Source organism: Artemia franciscana, chromosome 8 (assembly GCF_032884065.1).
Source record: "Artemia franciscana chromosome 8, ASM3288406v1, whole genome shotgun sequence".
NCBI lineage: Eukaryota > Metazoa > Arthropoda > Branchiopoda > Anostraca > Artemiidae > Artemia > Artemia franciscana.
In genome coordinates, this window is record NC_088870.1 from 15120378 (window position 1) to 15136242 (window position 15865).

Sequence of the window (15865 nt, forward strand, 5' to 3'; positions counted from 1 at the left end):
TTTTATTTATACTTTCCTCTCTTCTCCTTTTCGCTCTTCTCTCTGTGAGTAAGTGATTATTTTTTTTTCTTCTCTGAGTAAGTGGCTCGTTCATTTTCCCCTTTTTTACAGGCCAAAGAGCCTTTGGGGAAATAGTAAAATGTAATATTGTATGCGTGTTTCGTGATGAATAAATCTTATCTTATCTTATCTAGCTCGAAAATCTTTGAATCGTGGTCGATTATGGACTAAGAAGCTTTGAAACGACACCCCAAACTTTTTGAAGTTTTCTTTCTGGCAGGAAAAGACACATTGATTGCGGATCTAACAGAAAACCCATAAATTTTATTTATTGACTTGAATTTCCAGTTGAGTGACAAACCCTCAATTCTAACAGTGAATTTGATTTTTCATGAATGTTGTTTTGACATTCTGAAAGTAACCGGTACTTGTGTATTATTCAGAACATACTCAATAAGTGAAGCTAGGTTCTTTCGTGAAACAAACTGCGATGCAGGTACATTTTAATTACAAATTTGGTATTTGTTCATTATTCAATTAATTCAGTTCAATTCAGAACACACTCAAGAATTTTGCTGAGAAAATCTGGTTTCATAGCCACAAAGACAAAACTCGATTTAGTTTGCTACGCATAGTGCTAGAAGATAGTGCCAAAGACTGAAAAGAGGCAATTATATTTTTCCAGGATCGGGGGTTGTTGCCCACAACAGAGCAGTGCGTCAATGGACACCACATTACTTTATAACCTAATTAAACCTAACCTAACATCGTAGTTTGTTTCACGAAATAACCTAACTTCACTTATTGAGTTTGTTCTGAATAATACGCAAGTACCAAATAACCTTCCCAGAAAGGCTAATCTTTCAAGTAAACAACAGACGAATGTCAAAACCTTTGTCAAACCTCTGTCAAACCTTTGTCAAAGTAGGGAGAAGACTGGTTTCATTTCTCTTGTAAGAACCCTTGGGGCTCCTGACAAACAATTTGGCATTAGAACCTAGCAACAATCTTCTTCAAACAAAGCTGCATTTGACCATCAAGATCAACAAGATATGAATAGTAAAAACCGACAAGGTTAACAGAGGTCATGTAATGATTTGTGTTATTAAGAGAATTGCAGACTAAAAGTTTCTATTTTAAAATGACGGTATTTAACGCTTTTGTTAAACTCTTTAAGATTCAGAATAAATTGAGAAGAGCCATTTTTCATCGAGACCGTAAAAAATGGGGGAAATGTAAAGTATTTCCTTTTTTCTGAACTTGGAACTTCAACAATAGCGTCTTTATGCAGTAAAATATCAACTTCTTTCCTTATAACGTGTAATTCTTCAAAAGTAAAACTTTTGTTCTTTTTTCAAAGCTTTTAATGGTGTTTTCTCAAATTGAATCGCATAACATGTAGGCACAATATTCAAAATATTCGAATCACTGGTTATTGACTGCCTTTTCAAGACAAACATACTAATTATCCCTATTTGAAAGTTATCAGCCAAACGTTGTAGCTGGCTAATGAAATTTATAACAAAATCCTAAAAATTAAGGGCAGGGTATGCTGGAAAGCACATACCAGCTATTTGCGACCACATTTCTAGAAACTCTTTGAGTTTGGGCCTTTCTTGAGGGTTCTGCCTGAATGAGCGCAGCATTGCCTTCTATGCTTCTCACGATCATAATTGGCATTCATGAAATTGTACAACAAGACAATCACTATCTTATCAAAATACATTAAAAGCAACGTATATACATATACTGTGCATCATAATTACTCATTAGTTTTTTGGTGTTAATCCAGGCTAAAGCGAACATCAACTGATATTGCTCTTAGTTTAATCTAGGTGATTACGGACTTCTATCTCAGTTTAACTCGAAAGCGTAGCTAAGGAGCTGCGCTTCGGAATAGAATGAGCTTTAACAAGGGCATGGAAAATATTACTTCCTTGTTTTCAACAAAATGTAATTTCACCAACAGAATCAAAAATTAACAACAGTACAACGGTACTAAATGATTCCCAGAGATTGCTTTGGGTACCCGACTGACCGACCGTGTCTAAAACAGTAAGCTGTACGACAAATTTGGTTCAATAATGTTTCAATTTGGTTCAAAATTTTCGAGCGCTATAATGAGAGAAAGGATGAGACGGCTTGACACGTTCTGCAGATGAAGGATGACAGATTGCAAAACATTGTCGGCTAATAGTCTAGGGCCAAATGAAAAGTAAGTTGACCCTGAATTAGGATGGAGGATACCGTGAGAAGAAATTTAAGGGAAATATAAACTTCTTGGGAGGGTGTAAAGAGGGATCTTTTGAATAGATTGGGCTGCAGGAGGAGCGTGTGTAGCTGTGTTGGTCTCAGGTGGCTTGGTGCTAGAGTGAGATACTAGTAGTAAAAGTAAGGTAATAATAAAATCTTAAATGTTCTCATTGTCTTCCGTTAAAAAAAAGAAATGAATACTTTTGGAGTTAAAATTAAGAGCAAAATTCACTAAGGATTTTGTCAAAATCCTGTGCGTCTGAACTTACCGTTGCTATTGAACTTTTAGATTTTGGAGTTTCTATAGTTTTGAGCTAATGGTATAAACAACATAAATGTTACAAACAAATTTTTATTGAAATTCTGGTTTTATTTTTTATAGTGTAGCTGTAATAGCTGTTCCTTAAAATCGACGTAGATTCTTATTTAGCTCTAAACCCTCAGTTAAAAAGAACTTGGGCCTTTCCATGAAAAAAGAACTAAGCCGGATTTATAATAGACAATTTGCAAGGCATTCTTCTTGGTTAATTTACTGATTTGGAATTACAAAAATGGGGCTTTAGATTGTAATATATGACGAAAAAAAGTTTAGCTGGAGTTAGTTTGCTATTGGTTTTGACTTAAGAGTTTAGGTTTGGCTATAGGTTATTGTCCTTTAGAAAACGCAAATCTTAATTTGTTCCCTTTCTTATCTGAATGTTTTCCAACTATAGTTTGGGGATCAAGCCCCTCTACTTTTTTAACTTTGCCAATGTGATAAGAGACGGAACATAATAGCCTTACTCTAAAATAAACATAGTAGGAAAACTCAATCAGAATTCAAACAAGCGAGTTACATAACCCTTTAAATTTACAACTATATCAATTCAATATCAACTCTACCTATGTAGATAAGACTCTTTCTATATTTGTTATTTTTTATATTTTATCAAGAGGCTAAGATTATTTATTTATACCTGGGTTCTGTGTAGATCTCCCAGTCTCAGTTATTTAAACCCTGGTCTTTAAGGCCATTGTAAGGTGTAGCTGGGTATCATGAGTTGTTTCTATACTTGAAAGTATTGATCGTCCTACAAGTCTTACATAGCACATTAATGATAATCAATGAAACATACAGAATAATTTAATGCGAAAGAATTCAAACAAAATAAAATTTTGGATTATACCAAGCCATCTCATAAATAAAAAAGTCACTAATATTCGCAATTTCGTTTAGTCTATCACTGCCCATTCCAGCCTGCGAGCTGAATCTGATAAATCCATGCTTTTCCAATTTATATATTTGCTGGTATTTGAAGCGGTAGTTTTGACTATCTTGTCTTGACATTTGAAAATTATGAGTTTCTAATGCTATTTGCTTGATTTGGGCTGTAACACCTAAAAAAGAAAACAAAATAGTTACAATTCTCCAGAAACGCTGTAGGACTATCCTAAGGGAAAGAAGAGAAATTTTCCTTGGGGACTAGTTGTCTTTAGATTGAGTATGCAAAGTTTACCCCAAACCTTTCTTTTTTTATCAGTTCAAATATGCCTTCCATTTACTTTTGTTTTATCAAACAGTTTGTGGTAACGAACTGTGGTTAGGGAGCGATTCGGTCCAACAATAATTGAAGCTCTAAAAACAGAACTTTGGTAACCATAGGTACATTAAAAGGATTGCATTTGTTTGCTGATTTCAAATATATAAAATTCATTAAGTCTTATATTACTCGTCAAAAACTACGAGCCTGAGAAAATTTACTTGATTTTAAGAAAAGGGGAAAACACCCAAAAAAGGTCTAGGAATCTTAATGAAAATTGCACCATCAGATTTCACATTTTCAAGGAGGGAAGTTTCAGGGTATGAACTTCCCAGGAGAACTTCTACACGGAGAGAATTTGCTAAAATTTCTATACGAAATTATTTTTATCTGAATTATTCTCTTTTTGGCAACTCAATTTTACATATGGAGATGTTCTAGGGGAATTGACCGGGGGAAATTTTCCAGCAAGACTGAAATTGTCTTGGGAATTTTTCTGGGGGTAATTTTCCGTAGTAGGAATTCTCTATGGGAGAATTTTCTACGAGAGAGACTTCGCGTTGAGGTAGGCGGGAAATATTTCATGAAGTGGGGGGGGGGGGTTGGCGGGAATGAAATTGTCTGTATCTCCAGGATACAGGCATGGCTTGAAAAACGATCATAAAATAAGAAAAACACAAGTTGTTTTGCGAACAAATCAAGGCTAGAACAATTTTCCAGGCGGAAGTATCCGCAGGAAATTTTCCTGCGAAATTTTCTGATATCTTAGGGTACCGAAATCAGCAAGCTGATATACAAGCTTTGGACACTTCCGTTTCCCAAAAATAGCAATCTGGTAACCTAATTGTAGATCCCAAAGACCACCGATGTGGGTACTGGAGATCCGATTTTAGAGAATGAAATAAAAAAACAAGTTTTTTCAACTGAAAGTAAGGAGATACATTAAAAAATAAACGAAGAGAAAATATTACATATATGAGGGGAGCTGCCCCTTCTTAAGCCCCTTGTTCCTTATTCAAAAGTGTTTAATGTTTAAAACGAGCTGGTTTTTCCAGCTAAAAGGTTGGGCAGGACTTCAACAGCCCTTGTTTTTCAGTAGAATGGGAAAAAAGTAAAGCTTTGGCATAAAGAACGAGGGGTTTAGGAAGGAGTGTTCCCTCATGTACAGAATAATAAAGAATAATTGCTTATCATTTTAAGTTCCAATGCTGCTCCTTACATTCATTTGAAAAAGCTTGTTTTTTATAACTAATTTGTATTTGTTTTTCAAATCATGCCAAGGCCTAACTAGATGTGATGTTGGCTACCGGCCCGACAAACCCCGATTTCTTGCTATTAAAATGTATATGCCAATTATTGTAAACTGATTGGTAGCGTCCAGCTTCTTCAATTTTTCTGCTTAAGGGTTAAAATTTTGGGTTGTAATTAAGTTTTAGACAAAATTTGAATATTTTAAGAAAATTTGTGATTTTGGGGAATACACTCTTATTTATATTTTTTACTGCAGAGTTTTGGATGAATGGATAGGGGAATTAATATTCATACCGATGGCAATTATACGTGGCTTTTGATCTTCTACGTAGCAGAAGCCATCGCGGCCTCTGCAACAGGGTTCTTTGATGTTTAAATACATTAAAAATTTGCACACAAATGGGAAAAGAAAAATATTAACATTTGAAATTGCTGGTAGCAATATAAACGACATTGTAGCACTTGCTAACCACTCCCCCAAGAAATTTCCTAGGGAGGCTCACGAAGTCCTGCCTAGCCTTTTCCACCTCTGCGCCGGCAGGCAGATGATTGTAATATTTTGTGCTACATTGAACGAATTTTTTGAAAGGGAAGTGAACCATCAACCCCCTAACTTTTACCAATAATAGAGGTGAAAACCAAAATGTTCCCGGGAATATAGGGATTAGATTTCAATTTCTATCCTCCCCCTACCCCAAAACTCATCCTATATTTATCTGAAGGTTAAATGAGAGCAAGGATATTTGGGTATTAAAATTAACTCTTTGAGAATTCTATACCTGCTCCCCCAACAAAACGACCCACCATCCCTCTTTCATAATAGCTGATACTTAATTGTCAATATACATAATTTTTTGAAAGATAAAACAAATTCGTTTAGTTATATGAAAATAAACGTCAGAAGCATTTTTTGAGAGATTAATTCCAAACCCCCTAACTCCTTCCAATATTTATTTAAAGGTTCGTGGAAAGTTCGTCTGTTTGGGCATTGAAATATGCTCATTAAAATATCTTACCCCTCCTCCACCTATACAGTTGTCCACCACCCCACCTTCATAATAATTCTTGCGTAGTTATACATCACTAAATATAATTCTTGTAAAATCACGTGAATCAACTTAGTTAAATCAAGCAGCAAGATAAATGCCAATATTAACCATTATCTTGTGTGGACTACGTGACTTTTCAGGAATGACTACGCTACCGTGTGGCACTACTTTCTCTGCAGCTGGTAATAGCAGTATATTACTAATACTTTTAAATCGACTTGCTGTCTCAGATTTTTCGATCAATAGCAAATTCGTCCTCCATAGGGAAATTTAATAGTTTAGTCCCACAAAGTGCCAGAAAACGCCACTTTCTCTAGAACCTTTAATTTCCGTTTGTAATTATCTCTTCCCCAATCTCCTAGGAACATCAGTTTAAAACGATCACCCCTGAAATAAGAAATGAAAGCAAAAAAAAAACAACACTTATCCCTGTTTTTTTTTCCGAAAAATTATGCACAATTCCACCTTTTTCTAGATAACAGCTTTAAACCTCTATATCAGGGTTCTATGATGTGCCGAATCTGGTTTTGTGATTTAATCAGGACTACTTCCCTTTTTGCGGATGTTTCCCCACTTTTTGAAAATCAGGCGAATTTTCTCAGGCTCTTAGCTTTTGATGGGTAGCTTTAAACCTAATGAATTTTATATATTTGGAATGAGCATAAAAAGTTGATTCTTTTGACATATTAAATATTACCAAAATCTTTTGGTCTAGAGTTTGGGTTACTATTAGCCAAGTCACTCCTTACTTACAGTTCGTTACTACGAAACCACTGAAGAGCTGCTGTCAGTTTTTGTGTACGAAAATTTGTTGATGAGATAAACTATTTTAAAAATTTAGAAGAGTCGAAAACGTCTTTGTTGTATTACATATCGAAAAAAGGAAAATGAATCAGCTCAAAAACGAATCAAGTGTTGATTTGATGCAAAAACAAGCCAGAGGCAAAAAGTGGGCCCTTGGCTCCTCCATCCCCTTATTTTCATCTCAATTTTTTTGTAGCAAAAGGATTGACAGGATTCAATGTGAATGATTGAACAACTAAAGTGAAACAATGGCCTCTTAAGCACCGCCACTTCTTCAGCCAACGCTTTAGAAGAAAGGTAAACATGTTGATTTGTTTGAAGGGGAATCAAGCAAGGATTTTTGATCTGCACGACTTAAAGACCAAATTGAACCTACGGCCACTCCAAAAAGCACCTCCCTTGTGCAAACTTCACTACTATACTTTTGATATAAATTAGGCATGCTGCACCTTGCTTGAAGCAAAATCGTACAAAGATTTTCAGTTAGTATAATGATGGAAGATAAAGCTGGTACATGATCCCTCTGATAGCCTTCATGCAATCTCCTAGCCATCTGCTAAAGATAGGTAGGCATGGTGTATCTTGTTTGAGCTTGGATCATGCAAGGGTTTTCAATTGGTATCATTAGATATTTAAATTGAACGAGGAAACCTTCAGTGTCATCCGGCCCTAACCAATGTCAAGCTTCAGCCCAAAATTAGTTGTGTTCCACTTTTTTTAATCAGAGTCATGCAAGTGTTTTGAATCTGACTGATTAGTGGAACAAAGTGGAGTTGGGCTGTTATTCTCCAATGCCACTTCTCCCCACACCTACCATCTATATAGCAGAAAGGTAGGATTGCTCCGCCTTCTTTGAACCAGAATCACACAAGGATTTACAAATAAGCACGATTGGGGACAATATGTGTGGTCATGGTCTCTCTAACAGCTCCTCTCCCTTTACCGGTTGATTTCTTTGGAGAAAATAAGCCATATTGCACTTTGACTGAAGAGAAATCATGCAAGGATTTAAATTTTTATTAATAGAGGCAGTGGCCCTTCCAATTTCTCCCGCTTTTCTCCTCATCAGCTTTTTAGCAGAAGGGTAGGCATGTTGCGCTATGTTTAGACCGACATATCGGTAGATTTTTTAGTTTGAATGACTGGAGGACTTATGTAGACCCAGGGCGTTTCCATCCCCTGGTCTTCTGCCGACCAGCTTTGTAGCACGGAAGTAGACTTTTTAAACAATTTTTGAAGCAGAAAAAAGTAAGGATTTTCAATATGTATTTGTGGAGGCACAAATTTGTTCATTAGCCCCTTCAGCACTTCCCTCCCCGCACTCTCAATGGCAACTTTTTAGAAGAACGGTAGACATATTACGCTTTCTTAGAACCATACCAATCATGCAAAATTTTCAATCTGTATGATGTGAAACCAATGTGGGATGGATTCCTCTAAAATCCCCTCTCACCACCCATCTCACTTCTAAATTTTAGACAGAAATATAGTGCAAGTAGTAAAATTTCAAATCGAAAATATGCAATTGTTTCAAACCGTATGAATTTAGGCAACAGTAAGACCATGGCCTGTCGAAAATACCTCACCACAAGATTTTTAGCAGGAAAGTCGACACGTTCGCTTTATTTTAAGCAGAGCCTTAAAATAATCGTGCATCTGAATGATCGAAGGCACAAAAGTTTGTCCTTGGTCCTTCTAAGACAAACACAAAAATAATTTTCCCGTAGACAGGTATTTTATTTCCACCAATTGGCTTGAAAATCAAGGGGACGAGTACCTTGGACTGACGGGACATGAGAGTGATGATTCTCAGAGGCATGTAGACTGCTTACTCGGAAATTGATTCTGAACAGTGGATGCATTTCAAGGACCATCCACCCACCTTCTGCATCAAAATTTCACTTGAAATTGAGGAGAAGGCTACCTGAAACCAATTGAACGTCACTTAAGCAATTTTAAACCGTTGAACCTTATAATCTAGGCTGTTTTCAGGCTTCGAAATTTTGTTGTATCGGATATCTGATACAACTTTTTGTTGTATCGAAAATTTTGTTGTATCGGATATCGGATATTTTGTTGTATGGGGATATCTGATACTATTACAAAGAGTGACATGTAAGCAAGAATCGCTAAGTTTTTTCATCTTCAGGGAAAAAGGGTTACACAGTTGATCCACTTAGTCTACCATTTATTCGCTTTTGTGCATTGTACGGAATGGAAATGTGTTTTCGTGCAAGTGGTTGCGCAAAAATTATAAATAATAATATAACACAATGACGTTGCACTTATGTGGCAATCTCTTGAAGCTAGGCATTGAATCAAATTGCTTTTATCATCTAATCAAATACACAGGAAACAACTAATGGGTTTTATGTTTTGAGGCAAAGTAACGTAACTTCAACGCTGCTATTTTAGAAACAGCAATGTATGTTGTCTTAGGCTTCATGCTTTGGGGCAAAGTAAAGCAATAGCTTGTTTACATAGTGCATTTTAAAACTAGCAATATTGATGTTGTGCAAGGAGCTTTAGAATTAGGTTGGTTTCAAAACCGCACTTGGAGACCGTCTTTCTGGAACGTTTCTCATTTTTTTTTTTTTTTTTTTTTTTTTTGAGGTAAAAATTATTCAGACCCATCGTCTTTAAAGTTTTGAGGGGTTGCCAACTGCAAAATTTAACAAAAAAGGTTAACTGAAAGTTGCGGCAGCAAAAAATGTTGCCCTAGCAATAAAATTTTTTTTATAGTTACCGTTTCTGATAAAGGATAATGTGTAAGAACATAAAAGGTTACCATACAAAAAAAAATGTATAACAGGGTATGGAGAAGATTAAAGGATTAAGGAAGGATCAATGTCGTATGCAAGCGGAGATGGACGATAGCAAGAGAAGATCATCATTAAAGCCTAAAATCGAACCTTCGATCGTTATTTAGGTGAGCTGTGTAACTTGGGATCTGATACTCAATCGGAGTTTGACCCGAATGCCTTATATTGTTAGGACTAAATAATTTGCTGACTTGCAACTTTACTCTTTTAAAGACTTTAAAATAAAGAAATAACACCACGTTTTTAGCATACTAATGTGAAATTGTTTGTTACTAAGTTAAAATCTTGATTTACAAGAAAAATTTCAAAGCCATTTTGATTGCTCGTATTTTACTTAGATTTAAATCTAGAGTAATAGCAGAATCAGAAATACCAGAAAATACTATATAATGAATTTTCTTGCAATAATTAGTAAGAAAGGCTAGAAAGCTGTTCAAGTATAGCAGGGACGTACACACGAATTGATTTATTGATTTATACGGAAATTAACTGTATGTGTGGTGTAACCCAGGGACCTGTACTCACGCGTAAGTTATAGAGGCTGACTATAGTAACTGTACTGATGGATTTCCTTTAGAATAGTTTCTAATTGACAAGGATTTAATTGGATGGGAAAAAATATCTTGGAGCGAAAGCTCAAAGTTATTTTACCATACTATTAGCAAACTATATTCAATGGAGGGATTTTATAACAATGATAAACGTTTTAACTCAATGGGAGAGGCAGGGAAGGAGCTATAGTCCCTCTTTAGATTTTGTAAAAATCGATAAAGGCAACATTATTTATCAAATATAACATAACCCATAGGGAACATATGAAGCAAAGACTTTAGTTTATGACGAATTCATAATCCAACTTTAAATATACCCTCTGCCTTCAAATAACATTCTTCTGCATTAAAGCTTCTTAGGGCCACCCGCATGGCCGCCTTAACAACTCACAACCAATGAGGTTTACTGAATCTACCTTATTGAAGAGGCTTGAAGAAGAAGAAGAAAAAGAAGAAGAAGAAGAAGTTTATTATTCAATACAATACAATACAAAATACAATTCAAAATGGAATTACAATACACTTATTCCCCCTCGAAAGGCTCCATGGTCAGGGATACAAGGGGGGTAAAACTTGAACAGTCTAAGCAAGTAGAAATAGAACCACATAGACATAAAATCATTCTGTGAACAGAGAAAGCCCGAGCACCCCTTTTTTCAGTTACTGCTGCAGTAATAACTGAAAAAACCTAGGTATGTTTCTGGTATAGCGTAAATTTCGGAAATCTTTTTAGCTAAAACCTCGTTTCACCCCAAAAGAGTTATATAGAGAATTCAGGCAATTATGGGAAAACATATGAATAATATTTTGTATAAACCCTTCTTTGGCACTTGGTTCCCCTAAGAGGAGATATTTTCAGGCCAGTTGTGATGGAAATCTTAAGTTGACTGATAAAGTCTCATTTATAATGATCAAGAATTTTTAATTAATCCGTTTTCCTCAGCTCACCGATTTGCATTTTGTCCCATTTTTTGACGATTACACCACTTGATAGTCAGATAGTAAAAACGCTTGCTTATTGCGGTGGTAACTTAGTTTCGAATCTTAGCTTACACAAATTTTTAAGGAACTCAAAATAAAATTTGAAATCAAAGTGCTTCTAATTGGAAACCAAGAGGGTGTAGTAGCTAGAGGCATAAAGTGTATAAATGTTTGCATAATAATGAATACAATTTTATGATAATAAAATTAGAAGGCTAAAAGTTGAAATGACAAATATGAAAAAAATTAAACTCGTTTTAAAATGAACTAAAAAGTAGAAAATAATTTTGTTTTGAGTTTTTATGAATATAAAACGCATGCATCTCCATGGAAGTGCTTAGGGCTAACTTTCATTATAAGCCGGCTGGTTTTGTTCCTATTTTTTTCCTCTGTATGTACCTGAAAATTGCTAAAATCGTTTATTTGTTATATTAAGAGAAAAACTCCATCATTGTATTCATGATAAATTTGGTGTTTTTGATAATGATAATGACAATGATAGTTTTATATTCAAACAATTTACCACTATCAATCATATTTGGGGCAGCCTCGTATTCGGATTGTTCAATATCCATTTTTATGACATCGATTATACGATTCCCGTGTCCAAGAAGTGTCATGATTGATCGTAAGCTTTTCATGTGCCAACCCTTGGTGTTTACTTTATCTTTTGCTTGAAGGCCTAAAATAAAAGAAAATGCACATGTTCATTCTAATAATTCTCAATTTACCTATTTAAGCTCTGGTTTTAACTTAAGACTCTGGGCACTTTGTATGGAAGAGATGGCCGTAGGGGATTGGAAGGCGGCCCACTCTTACTAAAACTAATGGTTATAGCCCTCTTTCAAGGGTTGAAAGTGACTTAAGGACAACCAGCGTTAAGATGTGTGCATTCAATAGTCTCTGGACGATAGGGGTCTGGATGTCGTCAGCCCCCTAGCAGACTAAAAATTATGCAGGGTTTCAGTCCGTATGATTGAAAGTCCGTATAATTCAGTTCGTAAAAATATAATTCAAAAACTACTGAAAAAAGACTGTGACAAGTTGCAAAGTTTTATAAATTGTTCAAATTTCTCCTAAAATTTTATTTGCAATCCAATATTTTATTCCTAAGCAAAAACATTTTGAATACGTCCCAAACTCTCTTTAGCTGATAGTGAAAGACAATCGTAAAAGAAACAGAAAAATTTTCAAAGAAAAGTAAAGAGCGATTTTAAGACCTGAAATAAGCAGAAACAAAGTTTTATGATAGTTCAAATTGAATAAAAACAATCATTACTGCAAAAAAGTAAAGGAATCATAAAGTGAACAAAGATCAAGAGGAATAGTCTTATGAAAATTAAAAAATAGTATATATATCTGCTTCTGCCTGTGTTAGGTTTTAGTATTGCTCGCCTGACAGAGCAGGCTTTAGAAAGCTTGGTTTCTTCGTTCTCTCTTAGGTTTTAGAAAGCTTGCCAAAGCCTTTAAATGATGCCTGACAGAGAGTTGTAGCAGCAAAAACTTGATAATTCAAATAAAAAAATCATTTACAATGCAACATTACTTTTTCTCTCTTATGGGGAAGAATGACCGCGTTGAATCTGCAGACTCTAAATGGTCACTGGGCATTTCTAGATATTGTGTCTTTCTAAATATTCTAATATTTAATAAAGTTATAATAATAACTATATATTTTTATAATTATAATACTTATAATATAATACAATATATTATATTATAGTACAATAATATATGTATATATAGTATAATATATGTATATATATATATATATATATATATATATATATATATATATATATATATATATATATATATATATATGTATATATATGTATATATACAATAATATATGTATTATATTATAATACAATAATAGTATTATAATATATTATAATACTAATATATTATAATACTTTATACTTTATTATTATTTATACTTTATTAATTTATGCTAAATATTCTAATATAATAGTAAATGTATATAATAGAATATTTCTAAATATTCTAAATATTGTGTACAACAATCTTGAAGCTTTTTGATACCTGGACGATTTTTAAACACTTTAAAATAAAAACGTGCCACGGAATTAATTCGATAAGTTCGTGAAAAAGTATTGTAGTATTTACTTAAAGTGACCTTGAATGTTCCTTTAGTGACCATTTAAGTACTTTAATATGTACTTAAGTATATGAACTCAAATGGATACCCAACACTTCACTGACCACACTTCATTCATAATCTCTGAACCGTATTTTTTTGAAGTATTAACAAGCGTCGCTTTTGAAATTTTAAGTTGAATTGTAAGATCAAATTAGCTAAAAATAACGTAAGACAAAATTAACGAGGAGAATTTTCAGATACAGAAAACCGAACGTACTGCATATATTTTGGTCGAGACAACCCATTAGCTCTTCTCAGTTAAAAAAGATAAAAAACACAAAATAAAATCGTATACACACAAAAAATAAGACAAACCGAAAAAATTTAAAGTCTCCCAATCCCACCGGCTTCAAAAAGATAGCCCAGGAATATAGCCTGGAAATAAAAAGAAGGTTTGTACATTCATTTTGGAAGTCATTTTAATTATGGTAAAAACATTAGGTAGTCTCATGCCTGGTTTTAAAGCCAGGTTTTGTCAATAGTTTTATTAGTTCATGAAACGATTTACTATTATTATAAAGGGTCAAAAAATGAGAATCGTTGTCGGTGCTACAAACGGGTCTCAGGCAGGTCTCCCCATTATCCCTAGAGAGGGCGAAGTTTATGTAAACGTTTCCCTTGATTTTAACCACCTATCTGAATATTTGCATAATATCCTCTACGGGAACAATAATGATGGTGGCGAAAGGATCAAACGATTCTGTATTTTTAAACTCACTGGGCTGCGGTCAGGGCCCAGTGCGGGCCGCATCATATAACTTCACATTTTCATAAAAGAGAGATGTGTAATCGTATGGTACCTTGCTAAATGTTTGTGGGTCCGTCCAAAATAGTAACAACCGGATGAAGAAGGAAGTCTTGAGAAGTTACAACTTTTTTTTTACATTGGTGTCAATGTTGATGAAATCCTGGATTCTGACGGCACTTTTGAAAGTAACGCTAAAGACAGTGGTGGCTCTTGCCTTTCGCAGCCCAGGCAAAACTCTGATTCCCACCCCATTGTCTCCCAAAAGTTTAAGGCCAATTTTTAAGAAAATTCATTTGTTAACAAAATTTTCCGTTTATTTAATTCTGAGTTTTCTTACTTAAGCCTCTACTTTATTTTATTATAATAAAACTTCAAAAATTGCAAAATGGTTCGGCTTTTATGGCACTTGGTATTAACCAAGTGACATATAGCAATCGCCAATTCTGTCGGTCTGTCTGTCTGTCGGTCTGTCTGTCGGTCCCGGTTTTGCTACTTTAGGCACTTCCAGGTAAGCTAGGACGATGAAATTTGGCAAGCGTATCAGGTACCGGACCAGATTAAATTAGAAATAGTCATTTTCCCGATTTGACCATCTGGGGGTGGGGGGGGGGTGGGGGCCGGTTAATTCGGAAGAAATAGAAAAAATGAAGTATTTTTAACTTATGAGCGGGTGATTGGATCTTAATGAAATTCTTATTTTAAATACCGACCGGATCTGATGACATAGGGGGGAGTTGGAGGGGGGGGGACCTAAAATCTTGGAAAACACTTAGGGTGGAGGGATCGGGATGAAACTTGACGGGAAAAATAAGCGCAAGTCCCAGATACATGATTGACATAACCAGAACGGACCCGCTCTCTTTGGGGTAGTTGGGGGGGGGGGTTAATTCTGAAAAATTAGAAAAAATGAGGTATTTTTAACTTACGAACGGGTGATTGGATCTCCATGAAATTTGATATTTAGAAGGATATCGTGTCTCAAAGCTCTTATTTTAAATCCTGACAGGATCTGGTGACATTGGGGGAAGTTTGGGGTGGGGAAACCTAAAATGATGGAAAACGCTTCGATTGGAGGGATTGGGATGAAACTTGGTTGGAAAAATAAGTAGAAGTCTTGCATACGTGATTTACATAATTGGAACGGATCCAATCAATTGGGGGGGGGGGGGGTAATTCTGAAAAATAACAAAAAAATGACGTATTTTTAACTTACATAGGAGTGATCGGATCTTCATGAAACTTTATATTTAGAAGGACCTCGTAACTCGGATATCTTATTTTAAATCTCAGCCGGATCAAGCCTAATTGGGGGGGGGGGCAGTTGGGGGGACCGGAAATCTTAGAAAATACTTAAAGCGGTGAGATCAGGATGAAACTGGATGGAAAGAATAGAAACCTTTCTAAGATACGTGACTGACATAACTGGAACGGATCTGCTCTCTTTGGTGGAATTGGGGGGGGGGGGTAATTTTGAAAATTGAGGTATTTGTAACTTACGAAAGGGTGACCAGATCTTAATGAAATTTGATATTTAGAAGGATGTTGTGCTTGAAGGTTGTAATTTCAAATTCTGAACAGATCCTATGACTTTCGGTGGAGTTGGAGGGGGAAACCGGAATTCTTGGAAAACATGAAAATTGGGGTATTTTTATCTTACGAATAGATTATCGGATCGTAATGAAATTTGATTTTTAGAAGGAATTCATGTCTCAGAGCTCTTAT

At 35.1% G+C, this 15865-nt stretch overlaps 1 protein-coding gene across 1 annotated transcript in view; it reads right to left on the minus strand.

The window, feature by feature from the left end:
• Positions 1-3358: 3358 nt before the first annotated feature.
• Positions 3359-15865, minus strand: part of LOC136030030 (probable methyltransferase-like protein 24) — a 30492-nt gene continuing 17985 nt past the window's right edge. The window contains exons 3-4 of the mRNA XM_065708645.1: positions 11755-11913; positions 3359-3630 (exon numbers count right to left, since the gene is read on the minus strand). Coding sequence (XP_065564717.1) covers positions 3392-3630; positions 11755-11913 — 398 coding nt within the window. The 3' untranslated portion in view covers positions 3359-3391. The remainder of the gene's footprint in view (positions 3631-11754; positions 11914-15865) is intronic.